This window comes from Empidonax traillii, unplaced genomic scaffold (assembly GCF_003031625.1).
Source record: "Empidonax traillii isolate 1590-97213 ecotype Southwest subspecies unplaced genomic scaffold, ASM303162v1 scaffold650:size632282, whole genome shotgun sequence".
NCBI lineage: Eukaryota > Metazoa > Chordata > Aves > Passeriformes > Tyrannidae > Empidonax > Empidonax traillii.
The window spans coordinates 597,779-624,881 of NW_020955843.1; the positions used below are offsets into that span (position 1 = coordinate 597,779).

The 27,103-nt window shown below is 42.3% G+C and overlaps 1 protein-coding gene across 1 annotated transcript; it reads right to left on the bottom strand.

Moving 5' to 3' along the window:
- RHPN2 (rhophilin Rho GTPase binding protein 2) lies at nucleotides 1–25,764 on the bottom strand. The gene is made up of 15 exons (XM_027899206.1): nucleotides 25,640–25,764; nucleotides 16,439–16,554; nucleotides 13,154–13,282; nucleotides 11,453–11,528; nucleotides 10,634–10,711; nucleotides 9,863–9,987; nucleotides 8,788–8,954; nucleotides 6,787–6,974; nucleotides 6,422–6,578; nucleotides 5,832–5,951; nucleotides 5,541–5,735; nucleotides 4,467–4,543; nucleotides 3,638–3,784; nucleotides 2,675–2,830; nucleotides 1–1,444 (listed from the first exon to the last, which is right to left on the bottom strand). Exons 1-15 carry the CDS (start codon nucleotides 25,706–25,708, stop codon nucleotides 1,193–1,195), a joined length of 2,052 nt encoding a protein of 683 aa, XP_027755007.1. The 5' UTR covers nucleotides 25,709–25,764; the 3' UTR covers nucleotides 1–1,192.
- Between the last annotated feature and the right edge of the window lie 1,339 nt (nucleotides 25,765–27,103).

Below are 27,103 nucleotides of genomic sequence, written 5' to 3' on the forward strand. Positions count from 1 at the left end.
TGACAGCATCTGATTTTTATTCTTAAATAAATGTCATCAAGATATTTACACCTACTACATAAGAAACTAAAAACAAGTGACAACTTCCAAGTTTACACTAAGATGCAAACTCTTCCCTCATTTAAGTTTTGAGTATCAAACAGCATATATCTACTCTGTAGATGGCAATGTTAACTAACACTACAGTGTTAGCAATTTTCAGTTAATTTAGGAAATAAAAGAATCTCAAGGAAATGCTCACCAGTTATTTTTTGTCTCCCTCCTTACTATAATATGTATAGCTGCTCATGAATTTTACCAAGGGCAGAAGGATTTGATGCGACAGTAAATAAATATTCTGCCACTTACACAGGCACTCTCCGTCACTGCAACTTACATACTCTTGATTATTATACTATAATATGTCCATTTTGAGATTTGTTTCACAGCTAATCCATTTTATCAAGACTAATAAGATACAAGTCTCAAGGTAAGTAGGTTAAATAATGTCATTGGGAATAAAGCCTGTTTTTAACAATTGCATCAGCAGGCATTTCAAATGTATCTTAGAAAAAGAGCAGAGTACAAGTATTTTGGAGTTCAAAGACATTTTAAATTTTAAGCCTTCTAATTCTCTTCCAGAATTAAATTACCTATTCAGCAGAACACACCTAGTACCGAGTGTCTGCATAAAAACCAGAATGCTGTGACACCACGCCTTGGCACAAGGTTAGTTTCTCTGAATAACATAATTCTCTCTCATTTGTGGTTTAAGATAATTCTTTAGTGTTAAGTGACTCTAAACTTTCAGAGCAAAATCATCCTTTAATGTGTCCCCTATTGTTTTGCATGCAGCATCAGGTTTGTAATAAATAACTCCCATCTAGCATAGTCATAAAAAATTAGTCACGATAACTGTATTTTGAAATTCCAAAGGAATTCAGTCCTCATGTAAGCAATTCTATCCTCTACATCTTGTTATTGCATACCTCCCAAACCACTTCATTCTGCCCTTCAAATACTTCGGTTTTACAGTCTTTGCCAGGCTCTGACCTTCACAAGTGTCTCCACGCACAGGCAGATGAAGTCCCACGGTATTTGTCTGAGTCTATACACACATACATAAAGATAAAATTGATTTTTATCGAGATAAAACTGATTTTTATATACATTTTAAACAAAAGCGTCACGTTGACAGATCCTTCCAGAAGATTCAGTACAATGAGCTGTCCGTGTTCAGAAGTGTGAAGGGTAAAAGCTTCTTCTTGGTCTGAGAACTCCCCGCCACAGCCGAAGGCAGGCAGAGGGTGCTCGCAGCTTTCTGTCTGTTTTTCGTTCCCCAGCTTAGAAAGGGGAGTTTCAGCGGGGCTTTCTTGGTCTGATCCATTTTCTCCTCATCCATGGCTAAGCAGATTAACGAGTACGTCTTCTGCATTCCCACGGAGTACGTGGCGCTCTTGCTGTGCTGCAGGAAGAAGGGGAGCATTGTGAGAGGCAGCCACCCAAAGTGGGTCAGAATTCCCCAGCACAAAAGGTCAGTGTGCAGGCAGCTCTGCAGGGCAGCCAGCTTGCCAGGCTCGTGGCATTGTGTGCCCATGGGTTTGGCACATGGAGACCCAAGGGTACCCTCTGCACAGCAGACAGGAACTTGGGAATCTTACCATGGGTTGTTAGGCATTTAGGGTGACTATATAATATGTACACTGGCCTCCCTACAAAGCTGAAGTTTGTGACTCTTGCACAGATCTGAAGGGAATATTTTGCTGTCTCTGGACAGGTTCCATGGTGATCCCAACTATGACAGCAAGAGCTGCTGTAGGATATTCTTTTGGGATACCTGAAAGGCACAGCCTTCTGTGTCTTATCTTAGCTGTGCCCTGGAGCAATCTGGTAATATTCCAGCCTTTTGTTTCCAGCTGCAGCTTGGAATGGCAGGTGTGTAATTCCTTATTTTCAATGAGGAAAACCAGCTTCTTAAACAAAATAAGCAAGCCCAACAGCAGTAAGGGCACCTTGAGGGCTCCTAAGGCAACACTGCTTCAGTGCCTGGGTTTGCCAGGGAATGTCAGGAACATGGAGCAGTGGATTTAGCTGAACTACAGGTTCTTTCACACATCAACTAAGTTATTTAGAGCTTAACATTTTTAAATCTTGTGATGACCATCCCTCAGTCTAAAGCTTCCACAGCAGTTTAGCGACTGGCTAGGCAGTTAAGATCTCCCAAACAAAAAATACCCACATTAATCCATGATCTAATACACAACTCACAGAGCCTTTATGTTGACAGTGCACAGAAAATAAACATGTGGTCTTGGACATACTATTTCATCCCTTATTGTTTCCTTGTGGCTTTTCCAATGCTGAACAGGGTAATACTTTCATCCTCTGGCACAAGTTAGAGGAAATAAACTGTGCCTTGAAATTTGTAATGCAATTAATCTAGAGTAGCTCCACTACAAAAAACCCCACCACCCAACCATTCCTATGCACACAGACTGCTTTGGCTTGTCAAGGCACGATGATTTTAACAGATTGTTTAAAACTGAACGCTTCCCTGAAGGCTTTAAATATTCCCTGGCAGAGTGGGATATCTGACTACGTGAAAGTCAACGTTAATCAGGGACTGAAGACAAGGCAAGTATAAAAAAAACTCCCACATTCCCAGTCTGCAGAACATATTTGCCTCATGACATACCAAAGATGCTGCTGTATCCTGGCAACTGATAACCTGGATCTCCAGGGGCTGCTCTCCCACGCTCCTCAGCTTTTCCAGCACCTCGTTCACTCCGAGCCACTTGCAATCCACGCCGCCGACTGACACAATGTAGTCACCTTCTTTCAGGCCCATAGACTGTCAAAACATTGTGCACAGGTTATTATCTGCAATTTTGTGAAGCATAAAACGTTTCTGTCGTGGTACATTATCTGCCCTAAAGGTACTGCCCTCTCAGATGCTACAAACCCATTGTCTGGCCAGACTTGTGCAACTTTTTCAAGAACACAAACTACCTATTGAGTTACCGTTGATAAATGTGATTCTGGTATACTCAAATGTTGACCCTTTTTACATGCTTTTTGCTTTTCTCCTTAAGGAAATAAACCCTGGTTTTTGCTGCCCTATCACTGCCCATGAGATATTTTCTGCCCTGTTTACTTCATTGTTCTTATTTGTCCTTCTGTGGTTGCTTCTGCCTTTTCTAGAGCTAAACTGTGCTCATCACTGCATGCTGCTTTATCCCTTTGGATTTTCCCCTGAAAGAACAACATATTACCAGCCAATAAAATGTTCTTTCCCCTCTTTCCTTGGGCACACACTACCTTCCTGATCCTCATCCTTGTTGCTACTTTTTAAAGCATTTATCCCTTTGAATTAAACAGGGAGTAACGTTTGCTTTTATTATTTGTGACTTTTTAACTATGAAGAGTGAACAGAGAAAGAAAGCAACTCTAGTTTCATGTGATGTCAGGGTTACTCTAACTTAATCTACAGTATATATAACACTGAAAATGTGTTCAGATGATATGTATTGACAATTCTAATGTGCAGAACTCAGTGAATACTCCACACACCAGCATGAGCAAGCTAAAGTTACACTTTAGGTGTATGACTACGGCAGAGTCTGCACAGAAACAGCCAGTATTGCCCCAAAGTACTTACTGCTGCAGGACAAAGTGGATCCAGACAATAAATCTGTACTGGTGAACCCCCTTTGAGATGGAATCCGAGCTCTCCTGCTCCCTGGGGGATGCGGATGGTACGTGGAGCCGTCCACCTCTGCTTGGCTGAGAACACCGTCAGGGGGCCCTGCAGGGAACACAGCAGGCACAGCATGGGTCACTGCCACTCCTAAGGAAGCATTTTTACTAAATTGTGATGCTTTAAAGCTCAATTTGCATAGATTTTTCTCAGGTTAACTTCCAGCTACTCCCCCTGCAGTGCTAAGCCCTGCCTTATGGCTGTTCAGGTGATACTTCACACAGGGTGGGATAAACACAACTGCCAAGCAGCTCCAGGATCTCTGAAGATGTGCAGCAGGTTCTAAGATCCTGTATTACTGATTGATATTCTGATCCCAACCGTAACTCCAAATTCCTTTTGCTCACAAAGCCCCCTGACAGCCTGGCTGTGTCCCGTGCACGTCACACACCCTGCAGTCCATCTCAAAGCACCAGCAGCTTCTCCCCACCTTTAAGTTGTGTGCAATTACCTATTAAGACTTCATGGGACTTTGCTGAAGGTTATCAAGACTGAATGCTGTGCAAGCCATGTACAAATGCCACTTTTGTCCTTTGCTAGTCTCAAGTTGACTTATACTTCCAAAGCTAGGAATGATCTCTCCAAAAACTTCAGCAGAAAAACAGTTACTACAGGATCCTTTTTTTTTCAGGCTAAAATACTTGTGTCCTTTTCCTCACATCTGAATGAATTTATCTATTATTATGCTATCAAAATGGCAGAGGTTGGTTAGCATTAGCATGTCACATACCAGCTTGTGGAAGAAGTCTTTAACTTTCACCTTGGAAAACTGAGGAGCGATTGTTTCTATTTTGTGCTCTGTTTTAGCTAAAACAAAAAGAAAACAAAATTAATTTTCTCTCAGCTATTAGTTAAAAGACACTGAAGTTTATTTTTCTTGCACTCCAAGCTAGATAGAAATTTCTCCTAAATTCTTGCCAGACTGTAGGAAAACCTCACTTTGGTGGAAATTTGTAAGACAAATATCTGAATGGCCTTAAAAATATCTTCAGATCTCATAGTAGCAACACAGGAAACTTAAAAAAAAAAAAATCCATCCAAACAAAACTATGCTATTCCCTTCTTTGTTTTTCTTTGAGAAGTACTTAAAGCCAGCACTCATATTTCCTACTGCTTCCAAAGAGGAAAAAACTGTATGAGCTGGACTAAGGTAGAAAGAAACAATAGCAGTCAAATTGAGTCAACAAACCAAACTAGTGCAAGAGTTGTACCTCATGGAACAGCTAGTAGTTTTCCCCCATATGACTTTAACTTTTAAAACTTCCCCATTTTTTCTAGTTTTAAAGACAGTCACCGAAAAAAGCTGAATTCTACCTGTCATCTACCACCATCTACACCAACTGTCATCTACCCCAGAAAACAGTGTCGCCTGAGACAAACACTGTAAAACGGCTGTAACAAAATTTGTTTCTCTGTGATTGAGGAAACACGTGAGGAATCTGAACTCTGCAGAGGTACAGCATATACTTGTGCATTAATTATGTTATGCATGGATCCATATTATATAGGTATCCATATATATCAATTAAAGGCATTACTGACATTCCTAAGGAAGCACTTCTGTTGTTTTCAGTTATAATGCTTTAAGCATAGATTTTACTCAGGTTAACCTCCAGCTACTCCCCCTGAAGTGCTAAGTCCCATTTTATGGCTGTTCAGGTGATACTTCACACACAGGGTGGGATCAACACAACTGCAAGCTGTTGCAGGATCTCTGAAGGTGTGCAGACCCTTTTGGCTGCAGCACATGAAATCGTGTTTGTGTATGGTTAGATATCCTTTATTGCCGGCTGTGCCCACTTACGAAGGATATCTGGAGCCTGGATTAGGCTCAGAAAGTCATCTTCTGTCTCCTGCTGAGCATATTTGAGCAGTGACCGCTTGTGTGCAGCCGTCAGCACCTCCTGGAGGACGTCGATGTTCCGAAGCTTTTTGCACAGCCCGCAGACCCGCAGAGCTTCCTCGTGGTAAACGATGGCCTGGCGTAGATGAGCCTTCCCTGCAAACAGCACAAACCACTGGCTGTCATCCACAGGCAAGAAATACAAAGTACTTTTCAAATGGCAGAGAGCAACTGTGTGAAACTGGCAGTTACCTAATTGTTTTCTCCTCACTTTGTCCTTCAGAACAGCCAGAGCCATCAGTCCTTCGGGCATGTGGTCGTAGAGCTGGGACAAGGCCTTCTCCTGCTGGTCCTCATCATCACCAGGCTGCACTGCAACAATGGACACAGAGCATCAACCACTACACAGCTCCTGCTCCCCTCTTCCTTCAGCTGTAGTGTAGAGGTAATCCTACATTCTCTCCAATTTTTTTATGCATATAGATAGGAATTTCAAGCTTTTAGGAACTTTACACTTTCATCATTTTGATCATTTGTGCATCAATAGGCAGATAATATTTATATGCCAGAATATGTGGATAGAAATGGAACTGTTCAGTAGCATATAATGGATATGATTTTTCTTTTCTTTCTGCAAAAGTTGGTTTATTGAACTTTCACATTCTTCTGCAAAAGACAACAGAGCATGGCCTCGTGTTTGAGTGGGAAAATTTAACATATCAACACAATTTAACATTTATTAAAGCACCAAAGTTGCTGTCCTATTCACAGACCAAATTATAACTGTTGGTGTGTTTATTACTATTATTTATGTGAACATACAAAGGAAGTATGATTCTTACATTCATGGTCACACAGAATGGTGGCAGTGAAATAATGTGCCAGAGCTTTGTAATGGTCCGACTTTATTTGTGCCAGCTTAGACCAAGAATAGGGGATGTTCTCTTTCACTGGCTCCTGATTCATTGCAGTGTTAACCAGCATGTAAACCTCTCCCACCTGAAATAAAGCACAGAATTGGAGTGTGAGAATTTAACATTAGCTATTAGGTGTTCAAGTAAGGGATATCATATTATTATGTCTCCTGTTATTTTTAATAAATGCTTAATGTTTAATGAATTCTGTTAGTACTCCTAGAAGCTGTAGCTAGTAACACAGCACTGTAAACAGTTATTTTTAAGACTAGATTTGAAGTCCCATATTTCACCTTGGCAACTTCCTGTGTCATTTTTGCAAGTGTGAAAAACTCGTTGCGTATTCCAGAGAGCCCAATCTGCTCAAAAACACACTCTCGAGCCTGTGCAAGCATCATTTTCACCAGAACATTCAGCATAGCTGGGCTCATGTCGTAACTTGGGGTGTGAGTAAAGGTCTCCTTTAAGTAGTTCAGGACTCCTGAAATCACAGAAATGGTTTTGTGAGCATCACAGAGAGAGAAACAAGTGAACTTAACTATCACGTGCCATTTTTTTGTATTTAATAGGGTAAAAATAACATTCTTCTCTAGACACTTGGTTCCACCAAAATGTAGTTTCTATTATTTGTCGAATTAAAAACAAACACTGAGTGCAGTGCAAATATTGAGTAACGGGTTCACAACCTTCAGTGTGCATGTCATCCAACTGGTTTAGTGAGTTCTACCACCCTGCTAATTGCTGATAATCCTGCAAAAGTGTAACAGTAAGACCTCTACCTTTTAAGTGTCCCAGCTTGCCACTATACTCAGTTCTGGCCACGTTGTGCTGCATTTTCCTACTAACACTTTCTGTGGGTTTTAATTTTCCATGTTACACTTACACCTTAATTTTTAATATACCCTTGCAGAAATTTGAATTATGGCCATCTTTACCTTTTTGCACTGAAAAAGCTAAGCCAGGTGCCTCCCAAGTACTGATAGAGTGCCCTCCTGCAAGGAACTGAAAGCACAGGAAGGAAAAAATATACTTTTTTTTCTGTTCTTATCATATTTCTGCTCACGCGGAGAGCTTTGCTGAGCACAAGCTCGGTGCAATACCTTAGTTCAGCACTGAGAAACAGTTAACACAAGCTCTGTATCATGTCCCTGCCAACATAATGAGGTGTCACGGAGCCGTGCACAGGTACAATGAAATGCCTCCTGAGCACGTTGCTCTGGGGCCCTGCAAAGGTCCTGTGGGAGCAAAGAACACCTTGCCAGTCTGGAATTCATTCTGGTCTGCAAACATGTTGAAGTGAAAAGCAGTGATTTATTATTATTTATTATTATTATTATTATTATTTGCAAAATGGAAGACGCAGCAATAAAATGGGAGAAATTGCCCAGCTGTTGAAACATCCTTTAGATGAACTACCAAGGTTGAAAGAGAATTTATTTTAAATATGCATGAAGAAATGCTGTAATTTTTTTTTTTATAGCTGTGTATTCAAAAGAGGGGGTTCATGACAATTCAACTTGTGATGCACAGTTTGTAGCTGTTTCCACCCATAGAGGGGAAGCCAACAGCTACAGATTGTTAGTGCAGAAATAAATCTTACAGTACCTACTGATTACACAGGACATGTCTTCCAGCATTATGTGTAGCACAGATGATACTTCAAAAACGATTTAGAAAACCTATTTTAAAACCCCCAACCAAAGAAAAGCTTTAATAACATGTTAGTTGCAGGGATATGGTTCCCTTTATTAGAATTTCTATTTTTCCTTTCTTGGAACAGAGATTGAGTTTTGAACCTGTTTGCCTTTGGAATCTCTGGAAAATAGGCAGCCAACATTCAGTGAATTCCAACTTTTACCAAAGAGTACAGAAAGATTAATTTTTGAGACCCACATCTGGAAAACTAGGTTTTAAGGCTTTTTATCTAACCTTTAAATTGCCTCTTGGACAGATGTGACACCCCTGTGCTCTCACTGAGGTAGAAGTTAAACTGGTGCAAAAAGGACTGAAAAACAAAGCAGTTAATGCAGGGCTATAACCTGGACCTTTGAACTGCAGCTCACTAATCACCAACCGCAGGATTCACTGGCTTTATCTACATGTTCAGACTACAGCTGAAGACTGCAGATCAAGACTTGGAGCTTGATCTGAGCTCTTCCCTTGGCTTCTTGAATTCCTCTATTCCTCCTTATTTTGTGTAATGAAGTCAGTAGGAAATGCAGCCGTCTGTATGGCATCAGAATGAGGTCAGGAACGTGGGCATAAAGACCTCCCCAGTACTTTAAAACATGTACCTGCAGCTTTCTGAAAAGCATCAACAGCATTTTCAAGTCCAGCTTGGGTCTGGCGGTTGCACCTTGTTCCAATCTGGGTGTAGAGAGCTCCAATGTTGAATAAAATACTGGCCTTCTCAAGCAACAGATTTTGCTGACACACTGGGACACCTGTGAAGGAGTCATACCTTGGGAAACAAACACCAGAAGTGTGAAGGTCAGCAGAGTCCATCGAAACAACAGGTCACCCCATCCTGTTTTTCTGACAGAGCAGTGGAATTCTTAAGAACTGTTCTGCTGCAGTGAAAATGAAGATGAATAGAAACACCATGATGTACTGCAGGACGATCCACACGCTGCAAGCCAGAGGACAGCTGTGTTTGACTCAGCAGGTCTTACAGCAGTGCCTCCAAAAGGCTGTTATATCTAACTCAGAAGTGCCTGTAAAACATCCCCGAGGCCAAGAGGAGGAAGTGCCCACATGTGCTGCTGTGTTCTCCTACTCAGATGTCACCAAAGACCAACTGCTGGCATGTTTAGATTCTCCCCTGCTGGTGGTTAACGTTTCTATTTGCAGCTATGACCAGAAATTTAACAGTTCCTCCTGATCATGTGGTAGTCATCTTTTGTCATCATAAAAAACTTGGAATTCAGAGCCAAATTTTGCTCACAGGTGTAGTAAATATTCCCCTATAATAAATTAAGTCACTCCTTTCCCTCTTGTGGCCCAAATGGTCTTCTAAACAAACTGAAGGAGGGGAATTAAGGTCTGGCCAATTCCTCATCCATTTTGTGTTAGAAGGTTTGGAGTTCAGGAAACACCTGTAGCTGTCCAAAATGATTATTTTCTCCCTTTTTCCCTTGTGCTAACCTGTAGCCCAAATCATCACCTAGCCAATGGTTTCACTCTAAGCGTCAAAGGGGTGTATTGTCCTCAGGTTTCCACTTAACTCCACAAAAACCTGACAACACACACTGCAGGGAGAGACACACACACTGACAAGCTTCCAATTCAGCACCAGACAGTTAATGATTAGCGCTGTTCTGGGAGGAAAAAAAAAGAAATACCAAAGAGAAACATGAACTACACACTTACCACGTAAATAAAACTCCCATGTGCCTGGTGGGTGGGAAAAATCTGTTTTCCACATAACCAAGTTGCAGGAAGTAGCTTATCAACATCTCAACGCCGGCCTCGTCTCGGCTGGGAGTGCGGCAGGCCTTGGAACACAGCAGAGCAAAATGAGGTGTATTGTGGGGACTGAGACACAGGGATAAAGCTCTGCTCCCTCTGGACTTGGGCAGAGCCCAGAAATGTGTGGAATCTGGGAACAGCAAGCTTAAGGCCGCATGGGTGCATTCCAAATAAGAGTTTTTCAGCTACGCAGAACCTCTAAGAAAGCAAACAGCATCTGTTTGGCAAGTCTCAGAGTTAAGGAAATAAAGATTGGAGGTATTTTATGAAAGCTGCAGAGGACACCTATGTTTTTAGTGTAATACAGGAAACAATAGTTAGAAATACCCACCATTCTGCTACAATATTTTGCCAGATTAATTCACTTCAACACTCTTCTTGGTAAACTAAAAATACTTCAAAGTAGAAAAAAAAAAAGAAGTAGGCAATACAAATCTTGAGTTTACAAGATTTACAAAGCTTTATCCCTTTGCATAGCTTCATCTTTTCCTTCACTTTTTCTTTGCTTAGGTTGTAAAGCTCTTGGACAATGGAGATTCATGTTCCACGTCTCAGAAATGAAGTCAATAAGAACATGGTAATTAAAAAGTGGCCTATTCTGTTTCCATACAAATGTGGTTTTTTTGCTACTGTAGACTAAAAGACCTCATAGTATGCCGTACTGGAACTTACCTGTCTCAGATCCATGAGATCTGCTATTTCATCCTCATACTCAGAACTGTCTTCACTATAATGTTCCAGAATAAAGTCCTAAAAAAAGGGAAAAAATTGGAATATCTAAACTTTTTTTTTCCTGCAGTTGCAATCAGTACAAAATGGATTCAGTTGTGAACAGTGTCCACTCCCTTCCAGTTAATAGTCCAGTAACACACAGCAATGAGGCTACAAAAAGACAACAAGAACTAATAATTTGATTTGATATCTGAGACAAGAAACTTCACTCTGATGTAAAGGAACAAAACACCTGTTACATCAACTCCAGTAGGTTTTGAAACAACAACACTTAGTGGTTTTGAAAGGGACAAACCAAAACTGTTACCTAAATTGACAGGGGAATCAAATGACCATAAAAACCTGTTAGCAGGAACAGACTGTCAAATTCTTATCAGTTATACTGGGGCAATTCCAAGTTGGTTCATCACTGCATTATGTTGAGTAAAACCTTCAGTACTATTTCCTTTTATACCTAAATCAATAATCAATGCTCTTAATTAAAACCAAAAACCATAGGAGGAATTTTTCTTCTCTTTGGTTTAACTCCACTGTCTCCAAAGTAGAATTTTAATAATATTTTCTGCCTCCTCATCCTAGTTAGAAAGGAGCAGTGACCCAAATATTTGGCAATGAATTTTTAAACACGTTGTGATCTTGGGTTTAGGGCAAAACAAAAACATAATTTGCACATACGTTACTTCTGCTTCTTTAAAACAAATCTGAAATGGAAGTTATTCCTGTTAGCTTCTCATTCTGAGATGTGTGTGTGAAATTTACCTTGAGGGGGAGTGTAAAATCTACTTCTTTGGTTTCCTTCAGGCCAAGAGGTACCAGGGGAATACTGAAAGTCTCTCTGTGGGAAAAAAAAAAAAAAAAGGCAAAAATATTCAGAAATGTTTGTTTTGCGTTTGTCTGTTTTAATTACTTTGATTTATTTGATGACAGCAAGTTTGTACACTGATGTGTGTTGGGGGAAAAGTACATTGTTTAACATTTCTATTCCTTCCTGCCCAAGAAAATCTGCTTAATGGCCTGTGACTTTTTAAGAAGAGAGTGAAGAAAGCTTCTTGCCTGTGCTTTTTTTTCCCCCACTTAAACTTATTTTTCCTTCAAGGAGAGAAAAGGAGACTCTCAAAAGCTGCCTCACTGCAATGTAGCTCCACAGTTGCCAGGAGATCTGCCCCAGTAAGAGCTGTGGTAATTATCAGTTCTAATCAGTATTTTCCATGCTGCCAATGGTTTCATATGTAGAAGTGACGTGTGTGTCTAATGCAGGAGAAAACAGGGCCAAAGTACCCCAACTATTACAGGGAAAGGTCTAGGAATCAGAAATCCAAGAACTCCTCAGTTCCAATGCTAAATGTTAACCTGGAGAATATCAAAAGGCAATAAGGATGAGAACTGTGACTTAAAGATCAGAACTGCTTCCAGATACATAGGGTTTTGAGTAGATTTAACAGATCAGTATCGAGCAATTTGAAGGTTTATTTAATATTTTTATGTTTTCTGAAAGCAAATGTTTGACTGTCTAATCACTGTTCCACCACCAGCTACAAAGCCCCACAGTTATTTATGGTCTTATCAACAAAACCAGTTTTCCCACTGGTGAAAATTCCTTCTTGGGAAGGTGGGAGTAGGAAGGGATCTTCCTCAGCAGGGGAAGAGTCCTTCATGATCCAGAAAGTGGCTCTGCTAACTTGAGAAAGACTTGCAGGATACAGAGCCCAGAACACCACTGCAGGTAGTGCAAATGGGCTGATTTCTGATTTTTGCTACAGATTATTTCAAAGCTTTCTCCCCAAAAAGGAAGTGAGACACATGCAAAAGAAATCCTAATGCCCCGATTTAGCAAATTCTGGTGTCACCCCAGGTCCCTGCAGACCAGCATTTGTCATTCCAAAGAATTGAATGTTTATTTTTAACACAGCTGAGGCGTCACACCCATGCAGCCAACAACGTCATGGGAGCACTGAGCAGTCAGGGAGGTGATCCTGGATTTCCAGAGCCCAGGAAAAGCACTGTCACACTTCCCAATAAGTGAGTTATTTTAGCTTTCAGAACACAAAAAGCATTTAGAGCTTAGACTGAACAGCATCACAGATGTAAAATACCTGCAATACAGCCTGGGGAAGCAGGATCAGCAGAGAATAACAAGCATTCTGCTGTCCAGCCTCAAGGCTTCTGCCTGCCTTGGGGCCTGACCTCCTGCTCACCCTGCACTGAGAACCCAAGTATTTTTAATATTCCTTAGCTGGAAGAAGGAATAAAAGTTGTGGAGTCCTGCTCTCATTTCCACNAAAGGTAAATATGCAGACTAACCCTTAGTCAACAAATCTCCCCTCAAGTGTGTTCTCTTCCTATCGAGCTCCTGTTCTGTCACGTGGTTATTGTCCAATTCACGCTCCCCTAGAAACAATTTTGTTTCCAAGGGTAAACAGAGGACCTGTTAATAATTGAGGGACTTGGCTTTATACTTACTCTGCGTTTTGATAAACTTCCACTGAGATGTTAAGTCCTTCCAATTCCTCCTTCAAGATCTGCAGGTCTGAGTTTACAAAGCTGAGTTCCAGCAGAACCTGCTCCCGTACTTTGTTGTTGGTGGTTGCTCTGCAGAAAGAAACACGTAATTTTTTTTTTTTTTTTTTTGCTGGGGAAAAGGTTTCCCACAAGCTTGGCTGACCCCTTGTCAGCATTCTCAACATTTTTAAGATTTTTTTTTTTTTACCCCCTTTAAGAGATGGTACAAGATCTCACGTTTCAGAATTTATTGGTATTTTCTGTCAAGAGAGTGCCTGGGATAGTTTCCAGATAACAGCACACACTACAGAAGGTTTGCTATAAGCTAAATTTTGTGTGTGATTAAGGATCAGGCTTATTTTCAGATACATTCATCAACAAAACTAAAGCATTAAGCAGAATCACTGTCCTATTTTCAGATTATGTGATTGCTTTTCCTAAAAGAAAAAAGACAGGAGGGTGGAGGTGGGAGTGGTCAGGAGACATTTTTTCAAAAGATACTTCCCTCCTTTATAAATTGAATCAAGATCTGTTGAGCCTTCTGATCTTAAGAATAAAAAAACAGTTACTACAGAAAGATCAACTGGTAGAAAGATACTTCTTTGTAATACCAGACAACTTTCTCTATAATTTGATTTCGTTGGATGTAAATGATTTTTTGTTTCTTGCTTCCTTTGCCATTTATGTATTTAAATGCCAGCATTCTGAACTGCTGGCACAGTGGATGGTGGTATCCAGCCCCCCTGAGCTTTTCTGTGTATTCATATCACAATTTCTAACCTGATTCTCCATACAGAGCATTTATGAGAACATTACTCTTTCCGAGAGACTTAAACCATCCATGTCTATAACCACAGGTATGAGTCTAAGATAAAAGGTCTTGATCTGTATCCCCAGATACAGACATTATACCCTTAGAGTCCAAATCTTAGACAATAACAAATTTATTTTAAAGTTGCAGCATTTTACATTTATCTTTAAGACAAAATTCACCTTCATAAATATTTAGGAACAGCCATCTCATAAATCTAGGCTGTACTTGCAACACTCCTCCAGTTTTATGGAGCACCTTGGTGAAGGACTAGGCCAAAATTTTAAGTTTGCATTTCCTATTATTTATCTGTGAATTTTCTATGCTGTACTTTATTGAATATCTTGGATTGCTTAAATTAAGCAACGTTAACTTTTATTGCCATCATAAGCCAGACTTGACACAAACACAGGGGTGGAGTGGATCTTCCTCGGTAAAGGCAGCACCAATAAATAATAAATATAAACAAATACATAACAATATATACAAATAAATAAATGGACAAGCCTTGATGCTTTTTAATTTTTTAGGCATTTTAATTATGGCATATTAAGGCTCTGTGTTTAGTCTGCCTTACCATTCTCCACAGGAGGGATTCTAATGCTCCCTCCAGGTCACCTTCTCTTGCTGTAACATCCATGTCAGTTTAGAGTTCATTTTATTCCCTTTTTGGGTTTTTTTGCACTGTAGACATTCTTTGTAATGACAACCAGCAAAAGGCAGCTACAGGGACAATGTGATATCGCTGAGATCCACATAACTCTACTCCGAATTCAATTTTAAATCAGATTTTCCAGAACAAAAGGCAATGAAAAGGAGAGGGCGACTTTCAGAAATTATGAAAACAAAAGTCTTTGTGCTACATGGATCATTTGCTTCAAGCCTAATATTTACTTCCAGCCAAAAGTAAAGAAACCTGCCTTTCCAGCTTTTTTCCCCAAGTCCTACTGCAGAAGGCTCCTTGTGGACAGCAATTGTTTTTTTTTTCTTTTAGAACCTGATGAAATTCAAATAGAGTCTGAAAACCTAAAGCTTGTTTATGTTTTCCCTAAGGAGACTGTAAATACACCCAGCCATGTGAACTTTCTATTTTTAAAATTCCTTCTTTCAAAGAACTAGCAAGTTTTAATAGCCCAACAGGTGTAAATTCACTTTAGATTTCTAAAAGCTTAAGGAGTAAGTCTGATACTCTTCTCTTCAGTAGGCTTAGTCACCACTCTTGTGGGGACAAACATCAACTTCAGTATTTCAGCAATTAATATGGGCATCAGAAGGTGAACTTTAGGAGAGCTTTAGGTTCCCAGTGTCCCATTAGACACTACTCATCTCTATAGCCCTTACAAAACACTCCTTTCCTGAGCTGACAAGCAAAAAACCATTAACTGAGTGAGCAGTGCCCAGTTTCTAACTCAGGTATAACAATTTTGCTAAGCATACAAAAGGTAGCAAACGACTCTAAGTCTTACTCCTGAATCAATTAAACAGAAAACAAAATAAAATTAAGTCAGACAGAGGTTAAAATACCTAAATTTTTGACCTGTCCCCTCTCTTGCAAGAGAGGAGATAAAAGCAAAGGGCAACCTGTCAATTAATGGCAGGTTTATGAATTTATCCAAGCATTTTCATTTCTGTAAGCATACTTCCTAGATTTGGTTTTTGCAGAGCCATTGTTGCTCCAGTTGAGCAGAGGAACAGACTCTCCAGGAGACTATTGCAGATGAGAATTGAGAAAATTTCCAGTTCTCCTGTGTAACGAGGGGATGGATTGGTTGTTGGAAAGCTACAGGACTGTTTGCTAAGCAATTAATCACAGGATGTAACGACACAAGGCTACTCCTGTGGGGGCAGCCAAATGAGGAACCACGTCCTTAGAAAACAAATCGGTGGACAAAATACAACAGATGAAGAGCAGAATCTCCTCCAGTTACCTCCAACTTCAGGAGGGTTTGATGGCAACTGTAACCCGGCTCAAAGTACATGTTTGCCACCCTGCTACTCCTGTGTCGTTGCTTCATGGAATTAAGGAGGCAACTGGTGGTCCTTAGAGCAGGGAGCTGAAGGATCTTGGGAAAAGCAACGGCACAGGGGCGCTTTGATTTGATTTGAGGGGTAAAAAAGACTCATGACAACATTCAAAGGTTCTCTTGCCATCATCACCAGCAATAAAGCTGCACGAAGAGAGCCACCCAAGAACACCACTGGGCTGTTCCCTGCGACAAGGCAGCGCTGAAAGAGCTCTTGAGAGCAGGTCCCTGTAGAGCTTCAGCTCGAACAAACTTCAGGGAGATTCACAAAGCACCCAGCAGAGATCGATGCAGCACGTTAGGCAGACCGGGGAAAAGAAACTGCTAAGAGACTTTTACAATATTAAAAGAATTATTTTTTTAAAAAAAAAAGTGTTGCTTGGAAGAGAATTAGGAAGCCATGGCATTTACCTTAAAAGATTCTCAGCACCAGCTCTCATTCTGACTGCTCTTAAGATCTGCTGGTTCAGGACAGCTCTTTGATTCTGCAGTTTGCTTCGTCCAGTCTCGGCAAGAGGATTGCATCCCTGGAATTAAGAAACCAAGTGTTTTGTTGCTGTTGGAAGACACTTCAGAGGGAGTAACAGTGAATTTAAAGGAATGTTAATGGCATAGGCTCTGTATGAATATAAATTAACTACAGTGACATCAATGACAGTGTTTCTTATCTCAAACTTGGTCATTAGAGGAGACACCATGACCACAGTATTTACCATTAAAATCCAGACAGAAAATATTTGTCTTAAAGCTTAAGTACAGGTGTGAGACAGTCTGTTCTCCCCTAAAAAAAAAAAAAACATTGTCAAGGTATTTTGCAAACACAACCAAATTTGACAAAATGTTATTAAGTTTCTACAGATTTCCTAAAAAAAAAAAAAAAATACAGTATCTGGCAAGGTAGGAACTCCCATCACAACTTCTGCTCACCCTTTGCAGAAGATCAGAGTTCCATTCTGGGATGTATGCAGCCTTGAAATACAACTCTGTCCAAACCAGGCTTTGATGGCATCACTGCTCACGGTTTCAAGAACCTTGCAAAGGATCTCAAGGATCTCTGCCCTTTCCTTCTGATGCTCAGACCTTCAGCACAGCTCCCACCCCTCCTTCCCGAGGTTCCTCCCTTTCCCTCTCAAACTCTTGAAAATAGAACTTGACAGGGTGAGATGATGATTTTACCTTCAGACACTCATCAAATTAAGCCCTTAAGAAGTGAAGTGTGAAATCCAGAATTCCCAGGACTGCTCTGGTCTGTGTGCACACCTTGCACAAGCACAAGACTCAAACTACTGAAACCTGTGTTTGAGCAGGACTGAACCATTGTATTCTGGTGAGCAGTGACAAGCTAAAACTGCTACAGATGAATAGGACTGCATGTTTTTTTTGTTTGTTTGGTTTTTTTTAAGAGAAACACAATTTTAACACTTTTTAAAATAGGCGAGAAGTTTCCCTTCCACACCTTTATTCTTTGCCCCTGCCACCCCTTTTAAAAAAGTATGAAATAGCTTTGAATATTAATCCTCAGAGCCAGCCAGCACATCCCTGCAGCCTTAATTGCTAATTCTGAAGCAACTATTTGCTTTTTCTTGGTTTTTTAACTAGTCAGTTTTACTCTTAAATAAAGCACAGCCTTTAGAGTGGCCTCACTGGGTATCAGTACAAAGCTTATCAGTCCTTCTGGTTTGCATTACACAAGAGAGAGGCTCAGATCTCTCTTCTCTCAACTCCTCCAGCCACTAAATGCACTATTTTGAACATCTCCCTCTTGGTTTTGACTAGAAAAACTAAATTTTGATACAAGAGCATTTAAAAGTCTCTCAACGAGCTCTGATTACGAGTGGCCAAGCAATGACACACGAGCACAGCAAAAGCAAGTATTTAAATAGAACATGAAATTTTAATCATCTGCCTTAAGTTCAGCGATTTGGGTTGCCAAGTGAAGGCAAACTGACTCAACTGTTAATTTTCAATCTCTAGTTTGAAAAGTCTGTGATAAACAGGTAAAATGACAGGAAGGTTGTGCAAACATCTTCAAAAGCGCCATCTGACAGGTAACCTGAGAAAAACACACCACTTTAAATTACTGATATTGCAAAAGTGTTTCTGCATTGAAATACCACTTGCAGCAAAGCCCCCACTTGGCAGTGCAGTGGATCCTCTCTTTGTGGAGAAACCACTCACAACAAGCACAACACAGAGCAGATGAACTTCTTACTGGTGGGGACATGCACAGGGAGCACACTCCTTCATCTGAGATTAAAAGCAGTCCTTTACCAAGTACTTTATGCTCCTTTACATACCTTTCTACACAGAGACATGCACAAAGTTGCTTTCTGCTCTCAGTCTGCTCCTTTCCCTGGAGTGCAGACATTTTTCCTACTTTACTTTTTCTTCATTTTGTGTTGTGTAATCTTTTCTGCTGCTGGTATTCAACCCCTTATCTCCTTCCCTTCTACCCATGCCATTTTTCATTTGCACCTCACCAGTTCTTTCCTCTTGCTCTTTGCATTCATTTTGAATACTTGATTCTCGTCTCAAGCCTGTCATCTCCATATTCCTGCACAGCTGTTTTCTTCCAACTTTTTTCTTGACCATTCAGTCCAAGCATCCTTCTTAAACATATCCTTGTCCTGCCCTTTTTTTCATTTTTTTCTGTAAAGCTGCAGCTTCCTTTTACAACTCCCTGCCCTTCCTGTGTGCCAATTATGTTTGATGACATCATTGTAACACTTTTTTGCAGCTCTGCTTCTGGAGAATTTTTCAGGAGGATCAACTGCCTGATTCCCAAGCCCAGGAAGCTGCTGTAAGTGGGTTCAGCTGTTCATTTTAGTGAACCTTTGATCCAGCTCCAGCCCAGAAGTCAAACAAGCTCCTATTGAACAGTGAGTGCAAAATGGCAACAATCCTAAACTCTGTGCAGAGAGAAGAAGAGTCAGAGAAGTTTCCCTGCATTTCAGGTTCAGGAATAATCTCTGTATGAAGCTTTTTTGCAACAAGAGCCCTGGGCCCTAAGAGGACAAGGCACTTTTTGGAAAAGGTTGCTTTTTACATTTTTACACTCAGCTAATCTGTGTTCATTTGCAGGCTTAAACTCTTTATTGTCATCAGGCTGCCACAAAACTGATGGATAGAGGACAGTGAAATCATAAATATCTGGGAAAAAACCAAACCAAAACCATGGGAAATACACAATCTGTAAAAGATATCCCCTTGTGTAAAGCACAAATTCTGTGTAACAAAACGTTATTTTGCTGCCAGGTTCAAGCAAGTGCTTAATTTTGTTTTCCTCCATGCAGAAGATCCCTTTCCCAGACAGCATTTCTATCTGGTTCATATTTAGACCATCCCAAGAATGTTAACATTCAGTTCATTACAGTAAATGGAAGCCAAACTTCTCAGTGGTTTCCACACCTGCTGTTTTATTTCTTGTCAACAGGATACTGGATGCTTCATTTAATTACTGTTTATTACTTTGCCAAGCCAAGCAAACCTGGAGAGTAAACTGGATTTTACCCTGGCTCATACACTATCAGTAAAATTCTTAATTAAACGGCAACAAAAAAAATGGTTATTACAAAGGAAGTTGTAAAAATGATCAAGGAATATGGCTGAAACTTTCACTGCATGAAGGAGCCTTAAAATCCTTCAGTCTAAGGGGTTTAGGCAGTACCTTTGTGGTTTTCCAAGTTCCTAAACTCTAGGCCTTGGGAAAATTACCCACCACAGGGGGAAGACAGTATGGGTCTGTGAAAAATATGGGTCCTGAATAAAGAAACAGTTGGATTATATGATTTGCACGTCAAGAAGCTCCTTCTTCAAGAAAATGTCAGAAACCCAGTCGTGACGGACACAAAAATCATGCCTCTGACAAACAGTGAGTAACAGCAGCAAGTATCTGACATTAGCATAAATATTATTTACCAAGTAGTGGTTTGAACTTGGCAGGTGAGTCACTGTCTGAAGGTGACACAGAGTTGAAACTGGGTGTGCTTCCTTGCTTAAAAGAGAGCATTCCTTTCCAGCCAGAGCAACCTGTGCTGCTTGGCAAGCCCAGCACTGGATGCAAATGGCCCTGCCCTGCAGACATTCACACATGTATGTAGAGAATTTACGTGCAAAACTTGTGTGGCTGTAACAGCAACTGCAGCAAGCACCGTGATTCACACCAGTATTTCTAGGGCTCAGCCCAAGTCCTGCTAATTTGTAATTTCCTTACCTTCTTCCAGGGCTATAATTAACGTTTCTTTTTGCATATTCCTCCTAGTACAATTTTGAAAAATTTAGCTGTGTGCTGTAAATCTTTCAGAAGCACAAGTTTCATTTGAGGGTTTTATTGTTGTGTTTGGTAGGTTTTCTGTGTTTGTGGTTTCTGGGTTTGTTTGTTTGTTTGTTTTTCCAAAGAAGAGGGACAAGACCTGGTCTTCCAGAGCCTCATCTACTTGTACCATGAACAAGTATTTTATAGTTCTAAGTGCCTGGCCCCAAAAATTATTATAAAGAACTAATTATTGTATTAAATTTCCCATACAATACTCCATCCTGTCACACCACTCACAAAGCGAAATTAAAATGAATATTTCATCAGAGACATCTGTCTCTTGGCTAAGCAAGTTTCAGGTGATTCTTCATTTCACATGAAGGGCCACTTTCTGTTTTAGGTTTCCTGAATTTGTATATAATGAGTGGACATGGGGTGACAGGTGTTTGCATCATTGCAATATCGTTTCTGTCCTGCCAGACAAGCGGAAAGAGAACCAATAGGCAAATAAATATTCCTGTGTCAGTGCTAATGGTGATGGTTGCCTGGCTACCAATGAGTTAAAGAGAACCCCACGAGCTAAACCACAGTGGAAGGACAGGAGTAGCAGGTTGGTAAACTGATACATTAACCACAGATGGGGGATGCCCTGCAGAAGGAACCCCGAAAGTTAAGACAGAGAGTTAATGAGGGAGGTGCTGATTCACAAGCTGGTTTCCATACCTATCATTTCCAGCCTGGTGCTTCACTCCTGGAGCTGCTTGCTTGCTGATTTTTGCTTCTCCCCTGACATGGGGGACTAATACATAGTCTGTCTTTCTGAATCACCAGCTTGGTCTAGATGGTGAATATCTAGCCTCAGATGGAACCAAAGCCTTGAGAAAGGGAAGAGATAAGAAAATGGCATCTTCCTTCAACTGATCAGTCTAAAGCTTCACTAAGCCAGCTGTCCTACTGCTCTGCCCCCACGGAGCACAGTGCACTGCCATCCAAAACAACCAAACTGAAGCCAGAATGCTTCCTGTTGAGCCAGGAGATGCTGCAGAAAAGGTACCCTTGGAAAATGAGCTTTTCCTTACCATTTATTGCAACCTCCTGACTGATGTGGGAAATTAAGAGAATTTCTGGTCAGTGTAAGGCATTACAAAGCAGTAAGCTAAGGGAAAATACAGCAGAAATAACTTGCTAGATGTCTCTCCTTGCTCCTAGCCACCCAAAAAACCAACTAACCAACACAGGCAGGCACAGCCCCACTAACAGATCATCACTGGATCCCGCTGCTGAGTGAGTGCTACGTCATAAATATCACGAGTTCTGGACGTGGATGTGTTTCAGGGATATTTACTTTGGGAAAACTTCCTGGTCAAGCAGGGTGGTTGCTGTGATGGAAAAGGAGGAGAAACAGAAGGGGAGAACAGCTTGGAAAAGAAAGCTGTTTCTCTCCCAAGAATTCAAAGGTAACTAAAGGAACTAAAGGTAACTAGGAAGAGGGCTGAGAGGCCAAGCAATCCACAGAACCACGGCAGGCTAAAGAATAACTTCCCCTTAGGTGGGAGAAGCATCTGGCATAAGCAAAGCAGCCACAAGGACCGACCTGCTTTAATCACTGTTGGTCTGTTGAAAAATCCTTCCCATCTAAATGCCTGGCTCTACTTTTAAAGCAGATTGTTCTTTGCTCTTATCATTAGTTTTGTCATTATTTTCAAAGGGAAAAAAAGGACTGGGGGCAGAATTTGGATGAATGTGCAGGACATGCATGGCTGATCCTGCCAGTAACAGTGAAAGAATGTGGAACTGCACACAGAGGAGGTCAAGGTACGAGGCTGATGGTCCCAGAGCACAGGTACAGTTTGCCCTGGCAATGTACACTGAATTAAGTTACCCACATGGATGGCCAAGATAAACTGAACAGCAGCAGAACCAGTTTTCTGGTGACTTATCTTCACAGAAACTGAAAAGTTTCAGGCAGAAGCTCCATCTCCTTTTTGATGGAAAGTAAGGTGCTTCTTCCACTTTGCCATATCCTCTTCAGGATACCAGCAAGGATATTTTTTGGGGTTTTACCTCTTTTGCTTTTAAAGTAAAATTCTTCTCAGGAGTTTGGTTGCAGCTGATCAAATGGTTTAAGAAGGTTGTTTTGGAGGGGAGATGTAAGAGGAAGGGAGTGGGGACAACAGTGACAGAGATAGGTGTACCCTGTGTATCTCCACAGGTAACCTCCTTAAAATTAGATGATAAAAAACCCAACCAAACAAACAAGCAAACAAAAAAAAAAAAAAAAAAAAAAAAAAAAAAAAAAAAAAAAAAAAAAAAAAAAAAAAAAAAAAAAAAAAAAAACAACACCAAGAACCACATGAGAGTCTGAGACAGCTCAAAGCATCTCACAGGTTTCAGGAAAATCTCATTTCACCGATATAGATTGCAGGTCTTTGCCACGGAGATAATGGAAAGAGGTGGGGCAAGAGGAAGAGGAAAAAGTTTCTCCAGAGCAGCTCTGACATCACTGGAAGGGAATGGGAAGGGCAAGTCTGAGAAAGGGTGAAGGGGACTGCAGTAGCTGCTACCCATCATATCTCAGACTCACCTGGCAGAGTCACTTTCTAGTGGCAAGAGAAGCCAAAGCAGGAAATATGATTATTCATCTGTTTGCCCATTTTTGGCACTTTACATAGAGCCAGTCATACTTTTACTGGGCCCATTCCCTACTTTAAAAAAATAAAATAAAAAGGCACCAAACAAGTATTAAGTAAATAAGTTGTTTTACATACTGCATTTTGGGGATGCTGAGCCTTGCCTTCTGGTATGCTCTATTTAAAACTTCAAAAAGGACATCGCACAAAAGGGCACTATAGGGACTGTGAGCATACTTCCCATCGTCATCCATTCATGAAAAGGGTCTAAAACAAATGGATACTGTATGAACCGCTCCATTTTTCTCAATTATAAAATTTCATTGTGCACAGTATTCTTAGAAAGCACAGAAGGCAACCTCATTGTGTAAACAGTGCTTGGAAACCTTTTTGTGGGCAGGACTGATGCAAAGTGTTTTCACCTTGCTCCATAGCTCACAGAATGAAAAGGTCAGTTAAGTATTTTGACCTAAAAATACAAGGACTAACCTTGGAAGTTGATGTGAGTCTGCACCAACAAAAGTGGTAAAACAACCCGCAGATCCCTTCAGGAAAAGAAAAAGTGGTGCGATTTAAAAAGGGAAGGGAAGGTGACAGACCCAGGGACAGTCATTAACAGCTCTATCACCAGTTTCAGTCACATGAAGTCACCCAGCACACCATTCACACGGACATGTGAGGACTGAGGATATTGTGTCCAAAGTGCCTCCTTGGGTTTGCAGCTTCCAGGAGTGGGATTGTTTGGGGCTGGGGTGGTTTTTTATTTGTTTGGGGGTTTGTTTTTTTTTGCGTTTTGTGTGGTTTTCTTCCCCCTTTCACCTAGAACTACTGAGTCAGAAAGAAAGATTTAACCTTTGAGATGATTCAGCTAATGGATAACAGGGAGTTCTGGTTTCTGCTAACTTTTAGGGACAGAATGCTTCCAGCATCTGGCCTAATCTGAAGTTTGTAACTTTATTAAAGACACTTACGAGCTGGTTGAACCTTTCAGAGATCTGAGGGAAGAATGTTTCACTGCAAGGCTGGCTCGCTCAGATTTTATCAGATTCCTATCCATTTTCTACTGCTTTAAGGCATAAGTAATGAAAAGTGGGCAAGATTCACATGATTAGGTAGAAAATTGATTGAACAGTATTTTCATATATGAGGAAAAACTTCACTCCTGTCCAATGGGCTTTACACTCATCTAATGCTGTTTCAGTGGCCCTAACTGTAACATATAACAATTTAATTTAAAATAAACTTTAGCAAGTTTGAGTGTAGAAGATATACTCCTCTTATGACCTTAGGCACAACTTGCCTACTAAACTTCAGTTAGTCCTTATCAGCAAAAACAAACAGGTGGAAGAGTTGATTTATCTAACTTAAGTTCACGAAAAGTCAGCTTTTTTACTAACATGCCTCAAGGCAGCATATGAGCTCAGAAAACATAGCTATGAAAACTAAGTAATTACAGCTTTGCCACACTTCATGATTTCCTGCTATGGACTAGTAAGAAAGAAGTGATTTACTCACCAAGTATTACAGTAGAATTACGCAAATGGAGCAGCCAGACAAATTTGGTCAGAGTTTTGTTTCAGTCTGTCTAGTTATTTACCAGGTGGTGCTGATTCCTTTGCAGCACGGCTGGCACGGGTAAAACTTGGCTCTTTTCAGCCACAAAGAGTTCCTCTGCTAAAGGGCAATATTGTTGCTTAAGCTCCTGCAGGCTTATGAATTTGGTAAATACTTGGGGAAAAAAACAGCCCGTAAAGACGCCAGCAAAGCAAAGCATCTGTGCCTCCCTACCATGTAATCCAGGTGGTTGCTAATGTGCGTCGTGGGGATGTTTTTAGGCAGAGGTAAGAAGCAGCAAACTGATGTATGCGGCTTTTTATTGTTGTTGTTGGTTTTTTTCCTTCCATAGAACGGACATTTCATGGTCTCCGATCCAGAATCTACACAAAAACCCCCGTGTACCTGCATTCCGACTTGAAACAAAAGTTACAGGCGCTGAGAACTTCAAAACAGCGAGGGGAGGCAGAATCAAAGCTCTCCGAAAGCGGCTCTTACTGCCCTTTACCTCCGATGAAGTTCATAACTGCCCACAGGGCTGCATTGCAGGCGATACTTAACCATAATTACTGTTGTGCCGAAAGAACTCGGGTGCAGGCTATGGCATAAGCCGCCCACTCAGTCTGAAGAGTAATTAGGGCAAATGTTCATTAAGAACTTCCTAACGAGTCTGTTAACTTACTCCAGTAAACTTTCGTGCAGGTACGTAAGGCAGTTTACTAGAGAGCGAGAGAGGAGACGCGGTGAGGAGCGAGCAGGGAAGAGCGCGGGGTGGGGGAAAAGAAGAAGAGCGGCAAGTGGAATTTCACTCGTTTTATAAAGCTACGAGCGCTCCTGTTCCTCAGGGTGACGCCCAGCTCGGGAGCAGGGAAGGGCCGCCCGGGATCCTGCGGAGCGCCCCGGTAGCTCCAGGCGCACCCCCGAGGAGCCGGAACCCAGCTCCGGGCACGACCCCCAGGAACACAACCCCAGTCTCCGGCCACCTCGCCTCCCTCCCCCGTGGTCCCCCAGAGCTGCTCCCCGCTGCCGAGGGACGGAGCCCGCGATGCCCCGCCGGGACGAAGCAGACCCTGAGCGACCGAGCGGGGAGCGCCAGCCCCGAGGCACCTTCTGGGGGAGCCCCCCCGGGCACGGAGCCCCCCCGGGCACGGAGCCCACCACCGCTCTGCTCACCTTGCGAAAGTAGCCGTCCTCGGCCGGCTCTGCCGCCGGGCAGCCGCGGGGCGGGAGGGTGTCTGTCATCTCCGGGCTGGCTGTGCCTCCACCACCGCTGCCACTCGAGCGCTGCTCCTCCGAGCCCGACCCTGCGGAACAGCCGCGGCTGCCGCGGGCACCGCCCGGCCCCACCTCCAGAGGGGTGGGGAGGAGCCGCCCCGCCCCGAAACGCTGCCCCTCCACCGGCCCTGGCGAGGGTCAGGTGGTGATTGTTTGGCTGCTCTCCATGGGGGGAGTCCCGGCGGGGCGGCCGAGATACTCCCCTCCCCTTCTCTCCTTTCCTCCCTTTTTCCTCCTCCGTGCGGGGACGGGCGGTGTCCGTGGCTGTGGCGGACTGAGAGTGGGGCTCGGCGATGGTTCTGATGCCTTCGGATCATTTTAGGCAAGAGCTCCGCCCGCTCCTCCCCGGCCGCGCTCCGCCGGAGGGTGCCCGAGCCTGGCCGGCCGCCCCTCCGCTCCCCCGGCCGAGCCTGGAGACAGTCCCTGTCCCCCCGGCATCCTGGGGCGGCTCTGGGGACGCGGTTCCTGGCGGGTGCTGCCCCTCGGTGCGGACCCCTTGCCCCGAGAGGGGCGCTGCCGGAGCCGGCAGTGCCCCGGATCACCAGGGTGATGCCTGCGGGGCCACATCGCGCTGCAGCGCCGGGCTTTGGGGTGCTGTGGACCTGCCGGCTCGGTGTTAGGACTGTGGCTGCTGGCTCGGTTCTAGGGCTGTCTCTGTCCTGGCGGGGCCCGGCCGTCCGCACCCCGATCTGCGGGACAGGAGCCCGGCACAGCTGCCGGAGCTGCGGTTGCCCTGGGCCCCCGATAAGGTATCTCGGTGCAAGGCAGGGCCTTACTGCCCTACTGGCCCCGCTCCGAGAAAATGCTGTGGGATCGATCTCAGCGGTGCCAAAACCCGCAGTGTCCGCGCTGGGGACAGACCTCCTGTCTGAAACGCTCCGTTGTGTAACCGGTTTCGCAAATGTTATTGGACACTTGTGTGAGGAATTTGCCAATATTGGTCCCTATTCCCAGCTCTGTCCAACATGCAGAGCTAGATGGGCATTCAGCATTGAAAGGTGCAATACTTAAATCGGTAATAGCAAACTTGGCTTCTTCCCCACGCCACCCCCCGCATTTTTTATCTTTTTTTTATCTTTCTTAGAATTAGAAATCTGCAGAGACATCATTTCTTTATCAAAAGAAAAAATATCATTGGAATTACATCTTTAACAGAAATGTTCTTTGAAAATGCCGGTGCCTTCAGAGAGTCATGCAGAGCAGGCCGATTAAACTATGTGTCTGCTGCATATTTTTGAACAAGAAGACTCAAGTCAGCAACTCAGAAATTGGGATCCAAAGATTTGCTGTCTTGAAATCAGCCTAATTTTGTTCCTTGCGATTTTGTCCACTCTCACCGCAGTACTTTGCTTTTTCCAATAA